Here is a 25,999-nt window from a genome sequence, read left to right on the forward strand (position 1 = left end):
GAGTTTTTCAAGTGTTTCGGCGTAGACTTTGTCTTCTGTAACCATCGGCAGAGTGTCACTCCTGGAAACGTATGTTTGTCTGAAACCATAATGATTCCCTAAACAATGGGTCGGGAGCCAACTTTTATTTATTTCAAAAGATTTTCAAAAATGTCAAATCTAATGTTTCAGAGTTGGAATGAAATGTCAAGCATTTTTTATAATAGGTTTACAAAGTGCTTCACATACTGTACATAAATACAAACCGCCGAAAAGCAGAAACCAGCTTTCCACTCCTTTTTTTTTCTTTTTCTATGCGTTTTTAGAAGTGGACCCTGAAGTGGCCTGTCTAATTTCCAGCAATAGTTTGTTCCTCAAAAATGGTAGCCCTGCTGCTGTTGCCTTCCATCACAAGCCTTGTCTTGAGTCAAGTAAAAATGGTAGCCCTGCTGCTGTTGCCTTCCGTCACAACAAGCCTGGTCTTGGGGGCTCAAGTAAAAGTGTCTCTGCTCAGTGCTGATCTAAGATTACGCTACATAGTGCTGCTTTAAGAAGTAGGGTGATCTACAAGTTCACAACGTGTCTTGATGCGACTGGTTGTGAGCTTGTAGATTGGCTTTTCACTTAAAATGTCTATTTTGGGTCTCGACCAACAAAGTTTGGGAACTACTGTACACTCAAACAATGTCGATGAAATATAATGGCCATGCTGCTGTAGTCATGTGAATGTTATTCTTTTCATTCTTCATAGCTTGCGTCTGATCTGGATTGCAAACCAGAGGACCTTATCAGACTGCTCCATATCGACCATCCTAAAGCGATCGTCTATGAGAACGACCACACACATCTCGCAGAGACGATGGAGGGGTTTGTACTTTGTTTTGAAAAGGGCCGTATATCGTTGTCCAGAAACCTCATCTCCATATTTTGACATTTTATACGTCTTTCGTAAATCTATGCCCTGCTTTGTCATACCACGGTGTCACGCATAAGTAGCAAAAGAGCCCATCTACAAAGCTTCAAAGCCTGTTCACACGCTTTAGTTTAGATTGTGGATCTGCCATTTTTGCCATAATCCTGAAAAAGGCATATGAGGTTTCCACCTGACTGCAACGATATGCATTTCCTCATGTTTTGCACACGCACGCTCTCATATCGTAAAATTTATTTGAAATGTACTTCCATGTGACCTCGTTACATTCTTCTGGCAACTCGCAAAACTCACCTGTGCTCAAACCCCGCCCCTTTCCCCCCCCCAGATTGCAGGTTCGAATGAGAGACAAAGATCATCTTGTGAGGGATGTCAACAGACCACTTTGGAAAGCATTGAGAGACTTCTCTGAGAAAGAGGTATTACATGTTTAACTTATGCACCCCGGTATGCAAGCTATAGCCATCAACACAGACTGCTTTGATTGTGCCTCATGACGTACAAAAAAAACAAATCTTCCATCGTGACACGTTGTGTTGTAGATTGCCCAATTATACAATTTAAAATTTGTTTTTAAAATCATTAAAGGGACACTTCACCCTTTTTGCAAAAAAATATATGTTAATGACGTTTAGGAGCTTTAGAACACTTTCCTGGGGGTCTTTATGTGTGTAATATGTGGTTTTAGATATTTTAGATTGTAGCAGTGAGCCTGTTGTCTCTGATGTCATGGACACTGGGCTCACTTCCTTCCTGGACTACATATTGTCTCAATAAGACAGCTCTCCCCCTATCCACAAGGAGGAGCAGTGCACCAAAGAATTATGGGAATTGTAGTCCAGGAAGGTAGTGAGACCAGTGTCCATGACATCAGAGACAACAGGCTCACTGCTACAATCTAAAACCACATATTACACACATAAAGACCCCCAGGAAAGTGATCTAAAGCTTCTAAACGTCATTAACATATATTTTTTTGCAAAAAGGGTGAAGTGTCCCTTTAAAAAGGAATGTTTGCGGATATGCAAGGTTTCTGCCAAAAGCAATGCTATTATACCATGATGTGGAAAGAAACCGGCTGCCATTAAGCCAGTCTGCAATAATGCAGCAGTGTTCAGAGCTACTGTAGACAGATGTAATGTTCAAAAGTAAGTAAGACTCAATAGGGCTGCAACTCATTATTTTCGGTTATCGGTTAGTTGAGAAGCGCATTTGTTAAAAAAAACGAAAAGTGAAAACGAATTAATTGTTTTTTTTATTTTTATATAATTGACTAAAACGATTACCGGTAGTCTGATTAATCACTTTGCTTCTTAATAGCTGATTTTACAAGCTCACAACACGCTGTGAGCTTGTCAGAACATTATTTTACAGTGAAAATGGCACATCTATTTTCATTCACTGTAGTAGACTAAGCATGAGGTTGAAGCAGACTGATTGTGTGATTGTTCTTTATTAATCCACGTGAAAACAAAACGGCACAAAACACATAATCAATATAAACTGTCATAAACAAATACCTTTCCAAATGACCAATAAAGTGCATATCAAAACCACATGAGAAAACGCCAACTAACAATAAAATCTCACAACAATGAGAACTGAGACCAATAATCATAAAATGACGACAATAAGATGACGGAAAACAATAACCATAAAATGGCATTATTAAAAATATATAATCCTCACTGTATTCTTTACCATCGCAGCTCCAATGTTTTGGTGCAAAACTGAAAGAGAAAAGGAAATTCTTCAGAAGAAGAGCTACGGTTCAGTCTCATGAAATGAAAGTGGTTTTGTACTCTACTCTTCACAACGCCTATCGGGTAACGTATTTTTTTCAATCTTTTTAGTTTTGATATCCATTTTCTATTCTGTTAAGTAATGTTGAGTAATGTGTGCCATCTTCCAACTTCAAGGAGGAGCTGCTGAAGTTGAGAGAAAAACATTTAGAGGCGGATAAGCTGGTGGAAGTCGTGGACGACTGTATTCATGATTTACAAACCAGTAGGTCACATTTGAAATGGAATGTACCAAGCAGTGCACTAACTGCTGTGCTATATGCCAATAGCATAATTGTTTATTTATTTTCACCTTAGGTCTTGAGGCAGTTGAAGGAAATTACTTGAATAACAGTGGACCGACATTGGCGTCAAGGCAACGAGGTAATTTTGGATATGAATTATGCTCTGTATCATTGTCTCCACCAGGCCGAAGGCATGGGGAGAGAGTATGTTTTGTGGCACCGTTAACCCTGGTCGATGCCAAATTTTGCACACACACTCCCTGGATGCCAACGATGAACCTCTGCCCCAAATCTTCCAGAACGGCCTGTTATAGCGCCACCAGGAGGCCGACTTTTGTAAAACACATTTTTTTTTATATTGCTCCAACAGTTTTAGTCCAAAGATCCCGCAAATCGTTAACACAGTATCTCTACTCTATAGTCATGTGTTCAAGACGGATCTGTCCGATGGTTCACATTCCTAATTGGCTACATTGGCTTTCAAAGTTTGCAGGATTGGCCCGTTTTAAACAAAAAGCCTCATGAACGCAGTGTGCAATTTACGTCAAATCTTTCACAGACTTTCCTACTAGGCTGAGGAATATATATTTTCACATTGGCCTGTTATAGCGCCACCAACAGGTGGATTTTTGCAAAACACATTTTTGGAACAATGCCTCAAATCATCCAATTGCCAGCCAAGGCGTAAGAAGAAATGGCACCCTTTTTTACATTGGCATATTATATAGCGACACCAGGAGGCCACAACCTCACCTGGCCTGAGACCTGTGCCCAGAGGGGCACTTGATCTAGTTGTCTCTGCATCGTTGTTTTTGTTTTACATTTCTATGGAAATGTACTGTACACCAGTACTCCCAGATACACTACAATGCTGTTGAAAATCTCCCTCAACATAAGTTGACGTTCTAGAATAAGAGCACTGGAAAGTTGCTCCAAATCTTTAAATTAAATTGATATATATTTTTCCCCTAGAATTGGAGAAGGTCAACAAGAAGTTGGCTGATGGTGAAAGGTACGTTGAACCTGCTGTAGCATAACGTTGCTGCCGGATACGAACGTCAACCTCTGACTTTGTTTTCAGGATTGAAATTAAAAAAATAACAGACCTACAAGCTTGCAGATCTGCTACATTTTATGCTTTGTGTGATGCTGTAGATCCAAGTAGGACATTCATTTACGAAAAAAAGCCATTAAAAAATGGAGAGACGGCCTGGGCCGTGGCTCAGTGGTCCCTTGGCTGGTGGTCCGGTCTGGCAGTGTGCCGTGGGTTCGACTCCCGATCCCGACGGCCTTTGCTGCATGTCTTCCCCCATCTCTCTCCCCATTTCCTGTTGGCCTACTGTCTGTCACTCCATGAAGAATTTATGAAATAAAGGCGAAAGCCAAAAAAAAAACATTAAAAAAATATGGAGAGAAGGGGTTTTTGCCCGACGGCAATGATGAATAATAACGGCATCTTCATGATCGTTTTTACCAGGAATTCAGTAAATGTGTTTTTGTATTCTACCAAAGGGAAATGTGTGAGCTGGAGCTGCAGAACAAGCAGAAAAAGGACAAGCTGCGCAGGCTCCGAGCTGAGACGGGGCATCTCCATCACCACCGCACCACTCTGGAAATGTCAGTCTGATGGAGGTTCACTAGGGCTGTCCCTGACTAGGAAGACTACGAGTAGACATTCTAAGAATTTGTATAGTCTACTTCTCAGAATGTATGGTCCAATTGTTTTTGCACCACGGTAGATTAGAACCCACAACCTCCGTGGTGGTGGGCAGGGACTGTGCCACCAGAGCGCCTCAATATTTGTCTTTTTTATATCTTCTCCAATTTCTTCACTGCAGGTTGAATGAGTGGAAGCTGAAGGAGGAAACGGGGAAGCATGCAGTGTACACGTTTGTGTACAACACCATGCACCTGGACGTGGAGTTTGAGGAAGCTCACGGTACGTTGAGTAGCGGCATCAAAGAGATTCTATATAAAGAGCCATTAAGTCCCATAGTAACAACCAGCGCCTCCACCATTATTGGAGTGATGACGTAACTTCCAGTTGCTTTAAAATACATTAAAAAGTCACGCTGAACAAAACACAAACTTGTGTTTATCCTATTCTACTCTCATATATTGATTTACTCATTATCATATTTATGAATGGATCAAAGCAGAAATTGGTAAGAATATATCGGAGTGCATGTATGCACATGACTGCATGTTTACGTGTGTTTGAAGTGTTGCATAGAAAGTGCTGCCGCCATATTGGAGTGATGCGCCATCTAGTGGTGATTCCAAGTATTTGAGGAGTGTTGCATCTTTATATAGAATCTCTTTGGCAGCATGATGTCTGATGTTACCAGCAGACCTTGCACTTCCATGTCTGTATTGTTCAGTGGTGGAAAGTAGATGACTGTACTTCAGTACAATTCGGAAGTACTTTTTCTTGAGAACTTTGTTATATTAGAAAACCACTTGTTTTAGAAAGACTTTATTTTATACTTTGGATAATTATAGAAAAAGAACCACCGCTCATCCGCTGAGAAAACTTAAGAGAGGTGCTGGAGCCACAAAGGGAACATGAGAAAAAATAAAGGGAAGCTCCGCACACTCAGATCTGCACACAATCAATTTATTTGGCAAGCTTTCGGTCTACTGACCTTCAGGCATACTTTGATGAGACACAACGTGTCTCATCACAGCATGTTGTGAGCTTGTAGATATGGCATTTTAGAATAGTTGGACAACTTTTAAATGTTGGGCTTTTACTCTGTAATGTTTTTAATACAGGCCTCTTCGTTTTCTTTGTATTGTGCCATAGCTACATTCAGAGTACTTCTTCCACTACTGGTGTGATTGTAAAATAGTTTCTGATGTGTTTCGAAGGAGACCTTACTGATGAGAGGAACATAACCAACATCACCTTGACACTAGTGCAACTGAATGGTAAGGGGCTCAATCACATGGTAGCTACAGTCAAATGATTCACCCTGCCTTTCTGCATGGCACAATTCAGATTCTCAGTTTAAAGGCTCTTGCAGACTTGACACGTTTTTTGAAAACTGGAAAACGCAGCAGTGACGCCTTGACTCTGAATCTGTATATCAGTGTAATTTTTTATCTGTGTAATGTGAATATTGTGTTTGTTTCAGATTATAAGCGATGTGATGTGACATACAAGTGCATTGAGATATGGACCAATATTTATATGACAAAGTGACACTATGGAGACATTGTCTGTAATTACACAATTTAACCTTGTTTAGTTTTTATCACGCTCAGACCTGGTTATAGGGGAAGCAATAGAGAGAAGAGTTTGATTAAATATTAATTAATCTTTTGCTGCGGAAGATTCGTGTTCTGAAAAAAGTGGAATAATAAACATTTTAACATTTCTTTAAAAGGATTTTAGGTGAAACCCTCGCTAATTTGTGTCCTCGCATACCATACAAGTCTCATTGAGCTGGACTGAATACACTTGCTGTACTTAAAACGTTATTTTTCTATTTAGATAAGAAGTCAAAGTGTCACGCCAGGCTTGTTCACACACTGCTGTCCCAGTACATTGAAGCAAACTCTGCACTGAAGGACAAGTATCCAACCCGTCGATACGTCCCACAGGTAAAGTAAAGACCATAACTCATTTCAATACATACTGTACTTTCCTGTGTACTGCTCTTACGTATAAGTTTATCTGTATTTCAGCTTTTGTAAATGAATGCACTACTTCACCTCATGCTACAGTGTCGTGCAAAAATAACTGATCTACAAGCTCAACCCATGGCGTCAAATTCTTAATTTTCGGCCCGTTGAGAACTTCCGATGCCCCACATTGTTGTCTGGCTTTATGAATATTGAATCAATGAAAACCATTGGACATGCTGACAGCGGCGACTTGTTGGGTACCCATGAAAATGTCCCCAAATAAAGTATACATTTTTCCATACATTTGTCTCCTTCTCTGCCGGTCCATTCAGCTGCTTCACAGGGTGAGCGTGACTGCCGCTCGCCTCTGCCTGCTGGGAATGGAGGTGGACTCGATGGCCAAGTGGGGAGCTCCGAGGCTGAACCTGCTGGAAATCAGCTGTGAAGACACGCGGTAAGAATTCACCTGTAGATCAGTGGTTCGTTTTCAACCATTTCCATCTCGAGGCCCATTATTTACTCTGCATTTGAGCCACGGGCCACAATTTGATGACATTTATCTGCTTGGACTCAAAACTAAAGAATATTTTTATCGATGGATAAGATTCTTTCCACAATTTCATGCTGTATTGACTTCTTGGAAATCTGGAGATGTTTAACAATAATTTAACTCTTGAGAGCATAAAATGTAACCTTTTATTACCATTTTATGCTCTCAAGAGTTAAAGATCTACAAGGGTCCATTTGGTTACCAACTCCTATCATTTAGCTGGGGACCACCTGGAATCCCTTCAAGGCCCACTGGTTGAAAACCACTGATCTAGAAAATAAAAACTTCAGGTCCCTGACCTCCGGTATTCCATGTCCTCCTCCCAGGGTGTGCCTGCTGTTCAGCAGTCTGAAGGCCTTCGCCAAGTTCCAGCTGTCCGTCGAGGTCACCCCAGACTACCCGCTCTGCACCGTTCGCCTCTGCTCGTTCACAAACCGCATCGGAAGCACCACGTAAGTGTGGCCATTCATGGCTTTGCTTCGCGAACGAAGATCTAGGGAGGCTGATGTCCACGTCTGCTGCAGGCACGTTGGTGTCTGATGAGGCAAGCTCTGCCACTGCAGGGAAACGAGTGCTCTGATGTTTGTGCTTGTGCTGCATTCCAGTTCTTTCTTTTTCGTCGCGTCGGTTTCTCTCAAAGGTAGACACGCCACCATCGATGGTATGACGCCAAGTCTCATTATTTGAGGCGAGGGTAGACCACTGGTGCTGATCAGTGGAAGTGTGGCCATTAAATGCACAGTGAAAATCGTGCTCTCAATGGTTCAGGGACCAGAAAATCGGTAAATGATCAAATATTGTACCAATGAAAAGGTACGAAAAATCACTTCTGACTAAGGGCCGATGCATACTCCTACTGAAAATTTCTGACGAGCCAACATCATTTCGGTACTACAGCAGTAAAATAGCAGTATGAATCGGCCCTAAACCTCCTAACTCCTTTTGGATCCTCAAACCACCTAACTTTTTCTATCATTGATTAGAATGTCAATCTCTGCATTAATGGTCAAAACCCTCCTATGCCCATGTGATTAATGTTTTTACCCGTGTTTTTGCAGGAGAAGCCAAATTGAAGAGTTGGTGGGTTCGGTCAAACAAGGAAAGAACATGCTGACCAAGATTGTAAAGAGGATAAATGACACTCTTCTATGCTGAGGTAACGTCATTGATAAAGACACTGTGATTTTCAGCTATTGCTATGGTCAGCTGCTCCCTTATAATTTGATTGTGAAAAGACTAATATCCGTTCTACAAGCTCACAACGCCTCGCACTGTGATGCGTTGTGAGCCAGTTTTCGTCATAGTTGATTACTTTTTTGCAGCAATGTCAATACAATAATCTGAATATTCTCAAATATACTGTGTTTTTGTGTGCATGTGATTCTAGGCGTCAGATTAGGACGAGGATCCCTGAATCCCCTACCAGAACTGCTCTGTTTCAAAGCACTTAATAGCACTGTTATGTTTGTTTCACTTATGTATGTTATGGAACTTTTGAAATAAAGCACTGTTTGAGCATTATCCTGTTTGCAGAAATGTTCCTCTCTTTACTAGCCAATAAAAGCCTAACTGAAAAAGGGATAAAAGTTGCTGCCTGGCAGAAACCTCAATGAATGCCCTATACTTGATCATACTACAGCACACACAAAAATGGCAGATCCACAAGCTCGAAATGCAGCACGACACGTTTTCTGGCTCAAGCAAGTGCTCTGATTTGCCTGTGGAGTCTAAAAATCCCATATATGAAAAATAATTTGCCAGCAGATGTCAGAGGGATTTTGCCCGTTTTCATTGCAACTCAAAATGCTTCAGAACACAGAGAAAACTGCAGAAAAACCACTGAATGTTCCAAATTCAGGTGTGTAATTGAAATGGAAAAGAGATTTTCCTCAAACCTTTAAGCATCTGCCTCAGATCTAAATGAATAACCTCCAACTTTGTCTAGAAAAAGCACTTGCCTAGAAATCTTATGTACATTACTTGAGCAAATGTACTTGATTAGTTTCCACCACTGCAATTTTGTCTGGCCAAAATAAAGTGAAACTGTAGCGTGGTTGCTTTTTTTTTCTGTTGGCGAGTGCGATCATATCCTTAGGTGTTGAGATTAAAGAATATATGGGTCTTGCTTCATTTCACAGATGGAGAAATCATGAGTCATCATAATTAAATGTCATTAATCGTCCATTGGCATAATGGTGTCCCAGAAGGCTGACTTCAGACCTGCAATTATGATGGTGAGGTAGGAAATGGCAGCCACTTTACATTAGTCATTTCAATGCATGATGACCATGGGGAGAAAAAGGAACTAATGTGAGTTGTGCAATGAACCGTGACCGTGAGATCGTTTTTTGATATATTTTCTTCCTTACCTGCCCCGTCTATCTTAATTCCATTTGGCTCTGCATCTCATCTTTTCTAAAGAGTATGGTGACCTCCCGTTGAGGATTTGAAATAAGAGAGCTTACAAATCATAAGCAAAGGAAATTACTAAAGTTTTTAATTAGTTCTTTCATATTTTAATCATTGTCAAATCTCTCTCTTGCTCTCTTTCTCTGTCAGGACAGCTCATTTAATTAAAATAATTTAAATTAATATAAAATGTGTTTTGGTTTATTTGGTTTGACGATGAATTGATCTGATTTTAGTATCTGGGCCTGGCCATCTCCCCTACCAAATAGAATGCCTTCTGAATCCCCCATCATAGTACTGTTTATAAAAACCAGGTGTTATTGGGGTGGTATGGTGGAGGGTGAGCAATAATTCAGCAGTATCATGGGACAAAGCAGCATTATGACAAATTCCCCATTTATTTCCCAAAGTGCCATGTTTTATTTTAGTCAGTGTGCCATGTCATTGTCAACATGAATTTTAATGACGCCACATAAAAAAAATCCAACCTATTTTCATTGTCCACGAAATATAACATTCCCAGAGTTTTAATGAATGTAGTTGCCGGTAGGCCGGGTGTGTAATTTACATACAGATGTGGGGCACTTAATTTATCTAAGTATGTTTTTCTTTGTACTCAAACGAAGTGATCACCCTCCTTTGTGCCGATGTTGGCACCAATGTTGATGCCAATAGATTCTATTCACACACACCCTCGCATGTTTATCTACTTGCAGAGCCTACTGTGAGCCTGCACACACTATCACCTCTGCATTTATTTATTTAAAAAAAAGTCACTCTTGTCTTACTTTATTTTGTCCCCACAAGTCTAAAAATTTTCCATTGAAAGGTGAAATTAGGTCAAATGTATGCCAAATATGAGTACAATTCTACGATGACAAGAGCGCCTCTCACTTCACACGGTTTTAATATATATTTCACTCAAATGCCCTTTGGGGACACATCAAGACGTTGTTTAGAGCAGAGCTGTTTGCAGTGGAGTCACGTCCACACTCTGCATGTTCTCTCCGCTCGAGGGACCATTCTTTTACAGTAATGGCAGATCATCAAGCCTCTCAATAGTTTTTGCCTTTAGCAGCAAATAGCAGCAGTGCAGAAGAATAGACCATTTATGATACTTTTATTTTCAAAAAACCTTTTTGTTGACGTTAACAAAAGTTCACAGCTGGGTTTATGGGCAATATAGGCCTACATCTCATAAATAATTAATTGAAGCCATATGATGGCAGGACATTAGGAATGATGCTTTTCTTGTGTAAAGCTCAAGCTATCAAGTAGTGTATATTGTATAGTGTATGAAAAACGAACAAAACAAAAAGTGTGAGGCCAATGGAATTAGGATTGGATGTGTATTTTATCCTGACTGTTTGATGTACCTATTGTATGCAGCTGTTTATTCCACTTCCACTGGAGCGACTGTCGCTCAAGAGGTAGAGCAGGTCGTCCAATGATCCATGGGTCGGCGGTTCGAATCCCAGCTCCTCCTGTCTACATGTCGAAGTGTCCTTGGGCAAGACACTGAACCCCAAATTGCTCCCGATGTGCTGGTTGGTACCTTGCATGGCTTCCACCGCAATCGGTGTATGAATGTGTGTGTGAGTGGGTGAATGTAATGCACAATCTATGTAAAGCGCCTTGGATAAAGGTGCTATATAAATGCACCATTTACCATTTACTGACCTGTAATATTACTTATGTGACATACAGCAGGCCTATTGATCTTTTGAGGTCTAATCAAAAGAACATCTCTGAACTAACCATCTGTGGAAGCATACATTGATCCTGCAGTGGATCAAACTGCACAGTGCACACTGTCACAATCATAGCTAACTACTGCCATCTTGTGGTTAGTATACAACCAACTACAGGAATAGATCACAGGGGCACAAGAAATGAGAAACAGGAACAGGTAGGCTACCTTTTAGCACGGGTGAGGGTTATGGCACACAGTGTGATAGAGAGGATTTTTCTCATGAAATACAATATGTTTTCTTCTTGAGCGGTAGCCTACTAAGTCATTCCAACATCTAACTTTGTGTGTTTGGTTGTCTAATGTCTATTAGTCCCTACTTAATGTGTTTTGTTTGGATGTCGGATGTCGTTGGTAGCAGCACGGTTACTGTGTGTGTATATCATCATAATACATCATGATAAAAGGCACTGCTCACTTCACATGGGTGTGATTTTTGAGGGGCGCAAGGTGCAAGCCCCTCCAATGCTTGGCTTTGTTTGGGGGACAACATCAGAGGAATTCATTAATAAGGCTACATATAAAACTAGAAAAAAATATACTTTGACTACCAAAGACGCATAAGTACTCAAATGTATAGAAGGCACATATAACACGTTACATTGTAGATCAGCTTTGTATTCATTTGTGCATTAATAATAAGATCTTCAAAGTAACACGTAACAAAAGCTGTCAAATGCTGTAATTGTAGTGGAGTAGAAGTAACAGAAAAGGTATGCATGCACGTTTTGTTGTCTTGTTCATCGCTCAGCACCTACCCAAACTTGGGTTGGTGATTTGCAGGTCGTTGCTCTCTTTTCTTTGTCATCTACCAGGAAAGACATCATTTTATGTGGAATTTATAATGCATTCATTATTTCTGAGAATAAAGTTAGTGTGAATGGCCTAAGAGAAATACGTTGTTGAAAGAAAACATTTATATGCATAATGCTACAAATGTATATAATCACCATGCAGGCTTATTTGGATTTCTATAGTGCAATATATTTAGTTTGTGAACATCATATCCAAATTACCGTATGTAATTATTTGGAATAAACTAAGATTGCATATTTTGATAAAGGATACTTATTGCAATGCTGTTGACGTAATTTATAAACGGCTTACTGTTTGAATCAACAACCGACCATCTCTAGGCCAGTATGTCAAATTCCTCTCTCCTACAGATGTGGATGTTGGCAAACATGCCTTCAACATAGTTTCAACAACTGAAGAGATTGTGTGTAGACAGTGTCGACTTATATAAAGATCTTGTTTGTCAGCTGCTAACCTCCCCTATAGTCTCAGTGCTTGTCATTATTATCTCCCTTAATGTTTTGACGGAACAATTTCATGTGTGTTGAATATAAACTTTATTTTCTTTATTCTTACAATAGCTGTCGAACATCCGACCGATCGGCTCTTAAAAAGGAAGCATGTTTATAGTTTCAACTTCCCCTCTCTCATTCTGTTTCCAGAAGGATGTCATACTTGCTATGAAGAGCAGGAGAGAGAGAGACAAGCGCGCGCGCACACACGCGCGCGCGCACACACACACACACACACACACACACACACACACACACACACACACACACACTGAAAGAGGGTGAGGTTCTCGCTTCTTGTCTTCACAGTTGGTCCCTCCATACCGCGGCGTGTTGTCTTGCTACAAACATGCTGGTTGTTTGCATTGACTCCTGTCTCTCACTATGGATGTACACTCTGCTCTGCTTTGCTCTACAGCACTGGAGTAAGTATCACACTAATCTTAATTTCATCCAGATGTTGAACATCTGAATCTTCTCATGATGACCTTCTGTTTTGTCACCTATTTAGAAAGGATTATAGGCCTATACTGTCTGTATTCTTATTCACAGATTTTCCAGATAATGTCAGTTGAGGAAGATTATTTTCACGTCTGCTATTATATTATTTAGCTGTATAATTGTATAAAACTATTGTTTCCACTGGATAAAGTGTCATTTGGGACCCAGTTTATTTTCAACCACATTCACCATGGCATATCCCTTATTTTGAACCCATTTTAACAAGAAATGTAAAAAAAATCTAGAATAGCACACATTGAATCTACATGCTCAGAATGCGATGTGTTGTGTTTTGATCTTGTAATTCAACTATTTTAGCTATTTAATGTACAACAAAAATAGGGCTTAGGGATATTTCACTCTTTTCTTTAGGGGGAGGGGGGTCATTTCATCATCTACTGTACTCAGGCTTTTGTGAACACCCTGGACAGGTTTTAAGTTGCTTGATTCAGTATTTGGATATTTGATATTCATTTTAGCTGCCCTGCCCCCTTCCTATAAAAACTCAATTTTAACCATGATAGATTAATTGAAAACACCATGTCCTTGGTTCGTAGGCGATGAAATTACCCCCCCCCACCCCCACCCCCCAAGTGAAATACCCCGTTAAATTAGTTTTACTAAATTAGTTTTACGCAGCACAGGTGTGGAAGCATAATTATTCTCTTCTCTTTGGGTTATCTTTTCCTCTCCTCCTCAGATAGAGTCTTATCATCCACCATCACTCCCAGAGTTCTCCCTGCCCCTGAGCTTAAGCAGACCACCAGGACAAGGGACAGAGTAGTTCTAATCTGTCAGGCTCCCGAGGGACATCTTGGGACAAACTTCACACTTTTCCGTGACCAAAAACCGGTAAGTTTGGTCCGTTGTGGTGTATAGGCAGACAATAATGATACTGGACGCCGACATAATATTGATCACTTTTCAAATATTTTCTGCTTGTTATTATATATAGGCCAAAATAAAATAAAACTTACAGTGAAAAGTGAATTTCCAAATAGTAGTGTGAGTAACACATCACGATATGACGCAGGGCTTAAGTGGTCTACTCCAAGGGGTCCTTGAGGGAGTTCCAGGGGTCCCCAGATAAATGATAGTTATGAACCAAATGGACCCTTATGGGTCTGTAACTCTGAGAGTGTACACTAACACAGTTAAATTAACATTGATTTTACAATATAAATTGGGCGTCCCAGAGATAGAAAAGCCATTAAATGGGGGTCCGACCATAGGCTAATGCATGTCAAACTGGGGGTCCTTGAAATTAAACAGGTTGAGAATCACTGCTAGAGCCGTAAATATCTTCTCTTATGGGGGTCCCTGGCATGTCTCTTCAAATGGGGGTCACAGGCTAATTAGTGTCAATTTGGGGGTCCTTGACATGAAAAAGTTTGGGAACTACTCCACTACATCTCCTAAACGTTTTGTGTACTTTTTCCACTCCATAATGCTACCAATCTTCTCTTGGAGGTGGCTTCCGTGGTGAACCAGCATGGCATGGAGACGGCTCAATACACTGTCACTGTCACTGTCGGTGGAGGAGGTCTTTACTGCTGCCTGTACCAGAACAACCACGGAGTCTACAGTGGCTTCAGCCAATACCTCACACTCAACATGCAGCAATGTGAGTGCACTTGTGTGCACGCGTGTGTGTGTGTGTGTGTGTGTGTGTGTGTGTGTGTGTGTGTGTGTGTGTGTGTGTGTGTGTGTGTGTGTGTGTGTGTGTGTGTGTTTGTGTGTGTGTGGGTGTGTGGGTGTACGTGTGTGGGTTTGTGTGTGTGTAATTGTTGCATTTATCTCCAGCGGAATGAGAAATTATCTTTAGGCCTAGTTTTGGATGCAGCAGGTTATCCAGCTGTGTGCATGTGGTACAGAACAATAAACACTTCCATCCGCCTTCCTTCAACAGCCACCAATAACTAGGCCTACCACAGATATTCTCTGTGGTAGGCCGATGTACTGTAAGCTGTGTGTTTGTGGAAGGCAGCGACATCCTGCACCTCATATAGAAACACGCACGCACGCACACACGCACGCACGCACGCACGCACCCACACACACACACACACACACACACACACACACACACAGACAGACACTTCAAACAGTGCTCTGCTGTGTAGACGGTTAACAGAGGATGTGGTGCTGTATGCACAGTCGCACACACCTGTAGCTACTACTGTACTGTATGTGTGAGGCTGTTTTAAATTTAAGGTAGCCTATTTTTTTTATGCCAATTAATTCCTCCCCACACATGTGTCTGTGTTGTCACTGCTGTCGTCTCCTACTGACTCACCTGCCAGTGAGGAGCATTTTATTATTACATTTGTCAAAACGTATAAAACATTTAAAAAAGAGTCCTGAGGTGACATGTGGATTTTTTAACACTCATTTTTTCACAACACAACAGCTAACTATCATGTAGCTGGGGACCCCCTGGAACTCCCTCAAGGACCCCTGGGGGTCCCCGGACCCCACTTGGTGACCCACTGCTCTAGTCTAAATGACATGTCCTCTTGACTCCCATGCAGACATGCTGCCAGCTCCCATGCTCTCTCTCCAGGAGGATGCAGGAGGTGTGAGGCGCCTGACGTGCACCGGCTCAGCCGCCTTCCCCGGCTCCGTGTTCTCCCTCTACCAAGTGGTTAGGCACACTGTCACAATTATTACGTAGAGTCGCCCAATCGCAACTATTGGAGATAATTTCAATTATCATTGCATAATCGTCAGTCGTTTCCGTTGAAAAATGTCCAAACATTTTCACAAAAATGGCAGAAATAGCAGACCTGCATGCTTATATGGAAAAACTATTTCTGCTATTTTGTGATTTTTTTGTCTTTTAATGTTAATGATGGAGTGCCGTGATTTTTGTATATTCTTTCTCCAGTTTTTCATGTGGTGACCACCCACCAGGCAAACCAGGCATACTTAATGAACTGGTGGGCGTGTCCACATAAAAGCTACATTTTAACAAATAAATAATGTACACTTTATTTTTATTTTTGTTATTCCTCCTTATAATACCCGATGATCATCACGTTTTATGGTGGAAGAAATCATGGCAATTTGTGATTATGAAGCCCAAATGGCGAACAGAAATACAAATTGTAACGTTCCAATGTTCAATGCAAGAAAAAACGCAATTAAACAATAATTTGCGTGACTTAAATGTTGTACTGGCGACAGCCCTACCAAGTGGACGGTGGCAGTCCGCTCCTCCTCCTCCCCACGGACCCCATGGCCACCCAGCGCGTCCCGGTGACCCGCCACCACGCCGTGTTCCCGCTGCCCGTCCAGGACGGGCCCTCAGCGACGTGGTACCGCTGTCAGTACACCGTCCTCCTGGGACAGGACTGGAGCTCCTCTGAACACAGTCTCCCTCTGGCTGTGTCCACACCTAGAGGTACACTGGACGTGTGTGTGTGTGTGTGTGTGTGTGTGTGTGTGTGTGTGTGTGTGTGTGTGTGTGTGTGTGTGTGTGTGTGTGTGTGTGTGTGTGTGTGTGTGTGTGTGTGTGTGTGTGTGTGTGTGTGCGCGTGCTCGTATGTGTGAGAAAGAGAGCTAAGGAGAAAGAGGGGGATATATTTCCCAAATTGCTGTATATATTGTACATATTTAGTACATCACATGCTTATATTATACATTATTTATCATTTGGTACCAGTTGTGTTTATTCTGTCTTTCAGGACCTACACCTCCTTCCACAACAGGTAGGCTAGTACAGAATATTCACCATTTCATACTAATTTGGTATGAAATAGACTAATTTGATTTAATATTTGTTTTTATACTATTTTGCACTTTAAGTTACCGGTAACTATTGTGCGCTAAACACCATACTACTGTTCAAGGAAGGCCGGCGCAGGCTTCAACTATCGAAAACTCATAGGTGCCAAATGTTGTTAATCTGCTAATGTGTAGAAATTGGACCCGTAGATTTTAGGGTTTAAGCAAATTTAGCCCAGCTAGTGTCTCTCCTACCAACAATACAGCATGGAATTGTGGACAAAGTCTTATCCAAGGATAACAAAATATCGTTTAATTCAGGGTCTGCATATCAAATGGTGGTTCGGTGGCTCAAATGCTGAGTACTAGTCTACAGACGGATAACAATCTAAGTCCACACTAATTATTCATAATGTATAAATGATGGATAAGGGGTCAGGACAACTAGGCCTTTTCGTGGAGGGGTCAGAATACAATTTGGACCTAAACTGTTATTCGTCTACTCTTTGGACCTTGATATGAATAAGGTTGAAAACCACTGGGTTAAATTAATATGGCAGTGTAGTTGAATGGTCAGTGAGTGTTGTAATGTCTTCAGGTTTATCAGGTGTGGACTGGCCTCTGGTACTGGGCTCTATCTCCGCTGTGGTCATGTTCTGCTGTGCACTAGCCCTGGTGGGGGTCATCGCATACAGGAAAGGTAAGACAGGACATACTGTACATTATGCACAATAAATAATACATTATTTTCTGCATGTTCTCAGCGTGACGTAACATTTTGTTTTATGTCACTCCACCCTTCTTCATTATAAAGTACAAGCAGTGGCCAAAGAAAAGAAGAAAAGGTACTTACGTTTTTATTATCTTACAGTATACTTAAATTGATACAAACACATTCAAGCTATGGGAGATTTTCTAAAAATTGCAGAGAATCCTCAGTGCTGTTAAAACAATGTGTTGCTCTTCTCAGAGAAGAAGCACAGTTCTGGACCAAGGTTCGTGCTAAGGACCATGTTGTTGGTAAGCCCTCCTCTTCAAACCACATTCTGACGTCTATTGCTATTTCTGTGAACACTCTATATTCCGTAAATGAATAACATCATCATGGTCAATTCAAACATTTCTACAGTATTTCAGTGTAATAATTTTCCAAGAAGAGAAAGGCCTATCTCCATCGTTGATGTCATTTGTAGTCCGGTTTCAGAACCAGCAATGATGAGACTCAGAGTGAATAGATAATTGTGTGATCTCATAATGTGCATTAGTGAGGAACAATTGTATGAAAATAAGTGTTCCTTTGAGTGGTTAATATTGTGATGTTTGTGTAAAAAAACTGAAGATAATGCTGATGTTTATGAGTTTTTATGTGCCTTTCTTATTCATTAACTGATACTGATAAATGTTATTGTGATTTTTCTTGTATTCACAGACTATACTCTCAGGCCAGTGAGCTTAGACTGTCAGGTAACTTTTTGCTTTCATACTGTTGGAGAGTTAATCAGGGACAGGGACTACAAGTGAAAGTTGCTCAGTAAAACTTTATTTATAAGTTAAATTCATTAGTAGCCTATCCAAAAATATGAATAGACTACACCACACATATTACACAACAATTTATTCAAGTAAATATACGTTGTTACTGTCCCCCCTCCCCCATGACATATTGTTGCATGGCTTCCTGAAACAACACTGCTCTGCTTCTGAACCTTGTGACTTGAAGAGCTTTGGCAACAAAATGACAAAGTGAAGTCATAGAGTAGACTCCACAGAGGGGTGACTTGGCACAGTCACAGCTGAGGTGTCACATTAACCACAGCTTGACACCTCAGCATTGATTGCCTACACCTGGCCTACAGGGCACCGCTCCACGGATTCATCTATACAAGCCTACTTATAATCGTTCGTTTAAGCTACATGCACTTTCTCTGGAATTTCCTTCCAATTCACTTATTTACATTCCTTTACATGTAAACATACACATACCCACAAATATACAGGGTACTGTGTATTCTGTATGCACACACACGCACCATCTTTTTACGGTCTACGCACGCATGCATGTATGGTACCTCTCCGACAACAAACGTATGCTCCATGGGCCACTTTACACTAGCTAACATCACTCTCATTGGCTAATTAATCAGATAAGCTAGAGGCTGTCAAGGCTTTCTCTGTGTTCTGTTACTGCACAGACTCTCTCTCCCACAATTCGCTAACGCAATGGTTTTCAACCAGTGGTCCTTGAGGGAGTTACAGGTGGTCCATTTTACACTCTCAAGAGTTACATTATTATTAAACATCTCTCTTTCTTAGTTTACAAGAAGTCTACACAATAGTGTAGTCCCGCCCCCTCGAGAGGCCCGGAAAATAATTCCCCGTTCATTTTCCATATAGACTTTTCAAAAAGTATTTCTTTAAAGACGTTTACGCTGCGGACAAAGCCAACTCGAGTTGTGACACACCATGACAATAAACACAATGTTTTGGTCCAAACAAAGAATTAGAAATTATTTGTTTGGTCCAAAATATTGTGTTTGTTGTCATGATTTGTCACAACTCCAGTTGGCTTTGTACGACGCTTATAAGGTCTTTAAATAAATACTTTTTGAAATATCTATGGGAAAAATGCATTGGGAATTATTTCCTGGGCCTGGCGTCGTCATGAAAGGGGGCGGGACTGCGACGCTCTATTAGAGAATGTAGATCAACGTTTCCCTGTTATCTCTTCTAATGGTACCAACATCAATACAGCATAGAATTGTGGACAAATCGGCTAAAGTTTTGGGTTTGAGAGGCTAAATGTCATCAAATGGTACGTGGTCCGTGGCTCAAATGCATTATAAATAATCTGAAGTGTTGAAAACCACTTCAGTCCAGGTGGAAAGTAACTAATAGTTTGAAATTACTAAGTACAATTTTGAGGTGCATTTCCCAGGGCCGGATCAAGTCTAAGGTTCCCCGGGGGCGGGGGCACTCTAACACTCTAAGATAGACCCCGGACACAACTTTGACAACCATTGTCCTAAAAGGGAAATACCAGCCACCCTCCTCAGATATCTCAATCTTGAGCGTTGTCAAAACAATGCTTTTACTAACATAAAACCTGTCGAGCACGGGTTCTCTCCATAACTCTGATGGTTTGAGTTTCCAAAAGAATGCTCAAGGATCCATTTGGTTCCATTTGAAATTCCATTTGAAAATTGCAGTGTTCTGCGTTTTTGGACACCAACTTATTTGCGTATCCCAAAAGTCAAATTAGTCAGCCTTTGTGATTTTGGGGGATCAACATGCAATTACCTCAAAAACAGATATCACTTATATGCCGATATCACATTTGGCTGACCAGTTGAAACACTTTTAAATACATTTTCAGTTATATTTTTGATCGTAATTACGGCACTTTGGCTTTGTAGGCCATTTTTATTTGGAAACCTCCCAAGGACCCTGGACCCCACTTTGAGAACCGCTGCTGTAGAGGTACAATGATGGCCTCTTCTTTTCACTTCCTATTTCACAGCTTGTTGTTGTGACAACAAAGCTTGTGATCCATATCGCCAGGATGTTGAGGCAATTCAGACCGGAACTGAGGAAATTATGTCAATTCTAGTTTTCAAACATGCTCCTGTCATTCACGCATGTGTGTGTGCATGTGTGTGTGTGTGTGCACGTGTGTGTGCACGTGTGTGTGTGTGTGTGTGTGTGTGTGTGTGTGTGTGTGTGTGTGTGTGCGTGTGCGTGTGTGTGTGCGTGCGTGCGTGCGTGCATGTGTTTTATTTGCAGGATTGGGCAGACACAAGTACAGTCCCCAGAACACCTTTATGGAATGCTCTATCAACATTTGCAAACCGAACCCAAACTTAGCAGGAAAATCTTTCTCTCTCTCTCTCTCTCTCTCTCGCTCTCTCTCTCTCTCTCTAACTGTGACTGTGACTGTGTTTATTTCCTCTCGCATGTAAAGCTTGTAAACTAAAGCAACATTTAGCAACACTGAATATATGATGTAAGTTTCCATCATTTCAGCAAGGTTGTACATTTCATGTGAGGATATTACATATTACATGTTTGTTCTTTAAGTTCTGAGTAGCCTATACATACTGTATCTCTATTCCTGTTGTTGTTGCTGTCATCGTCGTTTACATAATTTTATACTGTATATGGAATTCAGCTTTTGTAGTAAAACTATAATTTGTGTTTCCTCCTCTTTCTCTTTTTTTAAACACACCAATGCAGTGAACATATATTTTTACTGGCTCTTCTTACACTAAATACAGTATATTATATTCCACTTTATGTAAAATATGTGGTCAAGTAAATTATATTCATCCTTAGGACCCCCCCAAATCACACCTTGGAAAGCATGAGTGTCTATTTCAAACAAAGTGTTTTTTGACTGGGGGGGGTCATATTTTGACAGCACGATGCCTGTCACGATTTGAGTATTAGGATGTATTAGGATGTTGATATTCACCCCCCCCCCCTTTTGATTTACATCAACAGGGAATGTGAGCTCAAACCCACAATTCAACATTTTGGTTTTACGATGTAAAACTGCAAGTACTGCATCTTTTGCATAAAGTGGAAGGAAACTGGAACCTGTGATCAAGTTCCCTTGTAGTTCTACTACAAACCAGCAGGGGGCACTCTTTATACATATTCACACATTGTTTGTTGAGAACAAACCTAGTAACCTACAGCAGTCTTTCAAGTTCACAAATGCCTACAGCTACAGACGGTGTAATACTTTGATATAAAGCTAGTTCTTATGTGATACAGTAGGTGTCGGTGACCCTACGCATTAGCCAATGAGTAATATAGCTTAATTAGAAGCATTAGCAAATCCCTTATCTCTGGTGTATAAAGTAACTGATATGGAAGCAAAAGTGCTGCAGGTATAGTTTTCACATAATATCTATCTCACACATGTCGCACGCACACGCCACACACACACACACACACACACACACACACACACACACACACACACACACACACACACAGAGTATACTATCTATACTTACTGTGATACCGACAAGACACTGACCATCATAGTGACATGATACTGACCATGACACTGACATGATACTGACCATGATACTGACTAGCATGACACTGACATGATACTGACCATGACACTGACATGATACTTATACTACTCTTCCTTGCACAAGAGACTGTGATATTCCACCTCATTTCCTCTCTTTCCCCCCCCCTTTTTTTGGGCACACATATTCTCTATTCTGCTCAATTCTGTACCTGCAAAACGGAAGCTTGTGTTAAAAGAACATCAATCCTTACTTAAGTACACCTGCAGTGATGTAAGTTGAAGTTGAGTTTGTTTTAGCCACAACAGTACATGTGTTTTGGCCATAATATGTACACTGCAGCATGTTTGTGCTCCAGACGACAACACGGTGTGGTCAGAACTCATCATCAGAACCATAGCCAGACAGTATAAGAGGGCCGAGGAGGTATAGAAACACTTTGTACCTGTAATATGTTTTTTTCTTTTATGGTGGACCATAAATCGTGTATAGAAGAAGGGTTGTCATTTGGCCTCTGGCAATGCAGCAGAAAGCATAGCCTGCATTATACTTACGACTTTTATTACATTTTACTGGCCTCCCATTGCAGGACTGCCACTAGGCTTCTATCAGTGTAAGTGGCAAAAACGCACACACATGAGTGCGCACGCACACACGCACGCACGCGCGCACACACACACACACACACACACACACACACACACACACACACACAGAGAGAAAGAGAGAGAGAGAGAGAGAGAGAGAGAGAGAGAGAGACACACACACACACACACACACACAGAGAGAGAGAGAGAGAGAGACACACACACACACACACACACAGAGAGAGAGACACACACTCACAGAGACACACACTCACAGAGACACACAGAGAGAGAGAGAGAGAGACACAACGTGTATAAATATGTAATGACCTCTGCCCATTTTTCTGGCTCTCTTTGTCACTTTCTCTGACGCATAGGGAAAGGGAACATTGCTGTGATTAATGATTCAGATGACAATGCCGTTCAATTGGACAAATGAACCCATTCCTATTCATGTCTGGGTCATATAGTTTGTAAATGCACAGCTGTACAGGCCGGTGCTCCTCAACCTTTTCTGCATCAATCATGAAAGCAGTAACCTAGTACATTTACTTAAGTGCTGTACAATTTTATGTACATTTTGATGCCAATAGTTTTGTACTTTCACTTAAGTTTAACAATTGAGTAGCCTACTTTTTCCACTACTGAACATGCCCAGGCACAAATGCACAATTGTACAGGCCGGTGTTTCTCAACCTTTTCTGGATCAATCTTGAGAGCATTCGCAGAATCGTGGCCCACCCATGCAGGAGGCGGTGTTAGGTGGTCAGATGGGTGGGCCGCGAGAATGATCGCGTAATCCATTGTGTTCCACCTCGGAGCAATGGAACTAATGTAGTATATTTTACGTTCTTATTTATTGGTATCACTTTTTAATGTTAATATAATATTATCATTCAAATCTTATAGTGTTTTGCCAAATTATTTAGCCCACTTGCAGTACCCATACGGCCTACCAGTGGGCCCCGGCCCAAAGGTTGTGAACTGTACATGTAAAATGCAAAGTAAACAGCAGCAGCGTTCTACCTAATGTAATTAGCTTCATCTCTTTCAGTACAGATTAAGATAAGAAAGAAAGTAAATAGAGTAGAAAGAAAGTATATTGACACATGTACTGATGAACTTAATGATACCTACACTATTTACTCCATCCCATCCATCCATCCATCTTTAACCACTTATCTGTAGTCTGGTCACGGGGGCAACGCAGCTCCACCAGAGAGCTCCAGAGCAACATTAGTAACTTCATTCTCTGGGATCCCGAGGCGTTCCAAGACCATTTTGGAGATATAATCCCTCCATTTGATCCTTGGTCTGCCCAGGGGTCTCCTTCCAGCGGGACATGCATCGAGAGGCATTCTTACCAGATGCCCGAACCACCTAAACTGGCTCCTTTCTAAGTGAGAAAGCAGCGGTTCTATTTACTCTATCTATCTATAACATTACCTACTGTGATTTACCTTTATATTATATATTATTATGCTTTATTATAATGATTTACTCTAATTATGCACATGCCACGTTAGGCCACATACTTTGGGACCCATTTTGAATATCAAACCTATTGTTTGGGGTTGCATGTGTGTCATGTATATACACAGTAATATAATAATATTCTGTGATGTGCTGAGGAGGCTCAGCTGCCTGCAGAGAGGATAATGACCATTCCTCAGCATTTGGCTGCAGAAGTAATTGTGGCTCCTCTTCATTGTGTTTACGGAGGAAGAGCTGACATTTGAAGGCATAATGGGCACTTAGAATTAGAACACAAGTCCTTATAGCCTATAGTCTTCTTCCAGGAGCGCCGGTTGAGGATGGAGTACAGTAGTCCTGCTGCATGGCGCCTGCTCTCTCTCTCTCTCTCTCTCTCTCTCTCTCTCTCTCTCAGAACAGCTGAATCAGATGCTTTACCTAATTACCACCATATAAAAATATTCTGTTATAAGTAAAAGGCCTGTAGCCTATTAAAAAAATTACTTAAGTAAAAGCACAAAGGTATTGGCATCAAAATAGCTTTGAAGTTTGAATAATGTGAGTAGACCTACTTTAACTTTGGCTCTGTTCTGTGAGTATAGGCCTGTGTTTTTGAAAATAGCCAACTACTACAAACTCACAACACATCGCAATGCCAGGGACGGATTAACCCCATAGAGAGAAGGGGGGGGGGGTTGTAGGGGGGTGCAGCTTTTATTATTCCGTTATTGAGGTGTGCTAGCCCCTCCTATAAACAGCTATAGTGTGGATTCTGTCTGAACACAAACATTAAATGCCATTGACAATGGACAATTACACAATTTGTCATGTGTCTGAGCAAATCGGCATGTCGGTGGGAACCCTTGGCCAAGAAGGGACCTACCATTCTTGATGATGATGTACGATGATTAGAGCGCCCCTCACTTCACACATGTGTGATTTTTTAATTATTCTTTTGACCTAAATTTAACACAATCAACAGCCAATGATGGCCCCCTGCAGGAGCCCTGGTCGAACCCAGTACCACACGGTCCAGTTTCCGGCCTCACTGACTCAATGGCTAATTTGGCCCTGCCCTGCCCTGCCCTGCAACATACAGTATGTTTGGAGTTTGTATAGTTAGTTATACTTAAAGTTAAGATAAAGTTTAATGCATGTGTTTTAAGATAATAATCTAAATAGGCTGCTCAAATGTGTAGGCATACTGAAGTAACAGTAACTCCACCATTGGGGGTGTGTTTGCGAGCTACGCCCCTGGAAGAGGGCTGGTCAGTGTTGCCAAGTCTGATTATTATAAGTGACTTTGGGCTTGTTTTTCCTGTGATGTTGCTTGCTTGTTGTTAGTTGCGGTTGAAGGTGGATGGATGGATTCTCAACATTTTCACCGACCCCACCCACCCCATCTGAACAAAAACTCACTGTTGACTATATGAAAACCTGCTAAACCTGTCAGTCAGTCCGTCCGTCACACCTTGTGACACACTCCATATATGGTCATTGGTCGTCGGTCTGTCACGCCTCATGGCACGCTCCATATGTCCACGCTCCATATGAAGACCATGACTCTGACCTCATCAAACCCTGGATACCTACATGCAGAAGACTGGATCATCACCTAGATCTGCATATATGGAGATGACCTGTTTTGACCTATAGTCTGGCTATCCCCACCCATCCTTCCTCTTCTTTGATGTCTCCCTTTTGACTGATGATATACCTGTGCATTCAAACTCTAGATGGGTCCGCCACAAAGTTATTAGTGCAGCCTGGCAGCTGGCGAAAACTAGAGTTAACAGGCCTAGAAATTATGCCCGGCCCGAGGCCCCGCCTGGCCTTACTAGTAATTAGCACACATTTAACGCCCTACCTGGCTCGAAAACGTCAATAAATAAAAAATTGTCCATATATGGTATACATGGTATACACAGGTCTGGGAATATACATTCCCAGACCTGTTGTTTCAGCGATACCTCGCCCTCAGCTCAGGGTGACTTACTGGTAAAATATTGGTCGATGATGTTTCTGATCTGTCCTGAGATTCTTTTGAGCTTTTCCCCCCACCGCTTATTTCTGACGCACAATCTGGCA

General features: G+C 41.3%; 1 protein-coding gene across 2 annotated transcripts; it reads left to right on the forward strand.

Moving 5' to 3' along the window:
• The first annotated feature begins 9,250 nt into the window (after positions 1–9,250).
• On the forward strand, positions 9,251–20,934 carry LOC308313280 (uncharacterized protein). Of its 2 annotated transcripts, XM_080760320.1 has the most exons (13): positions 9,251–9,350; positions 10,915–11,072; positions 12,892–13,007; positions 13,784–13,935; positions 14,554–14,707; positions 15,615–15,727; positions 16,270–16,486; positions 16,770–16,793; positions 17,408–17,509; positions 17,624–17,654; positions 17,780–17,829; positions 18,239–18,273; positions 20,590–20,934. In XM_080760320.1, exons 2-13 carry the CDS (start codon positions 11,065–11,067, stop codon positions 20,668–20,670), a joined length of 1,083 nt encoding a protein of 360 aa, XP_080616446.1. In that variant the 5' UTR covers positions 9,251–9,350; positions 10,915–11,064; the 3' UTR covers positions 20,671–20,934. The 2 variants fall into 2 exon arrangements, with proteins under 2 accessions (XP_080616446.1, XP_080616447.1); XM_080760321.1 differs by lacking the exon at positions 18,239–18,273 and having other exon boundaries at positions 17,780–17,804.
• The last annotated feature ends 5,065 nt before the right edge of the window (positions 20,935–25,999 follow it).

Source organism: Protomyctophum bolini (assembly GCF_963924005.1).
Source record: "Protomyctophum bolini genome assembly, chromosome: 3".
In the NCBI taxonomy this organism is placed as follows: domain Eukaryota; kingdom Metazoa; phylum Chordata; class Actinopteri; order Myctophiformes; family Myctophidae; genus Protomyctophum; species Protomyctophum bolini.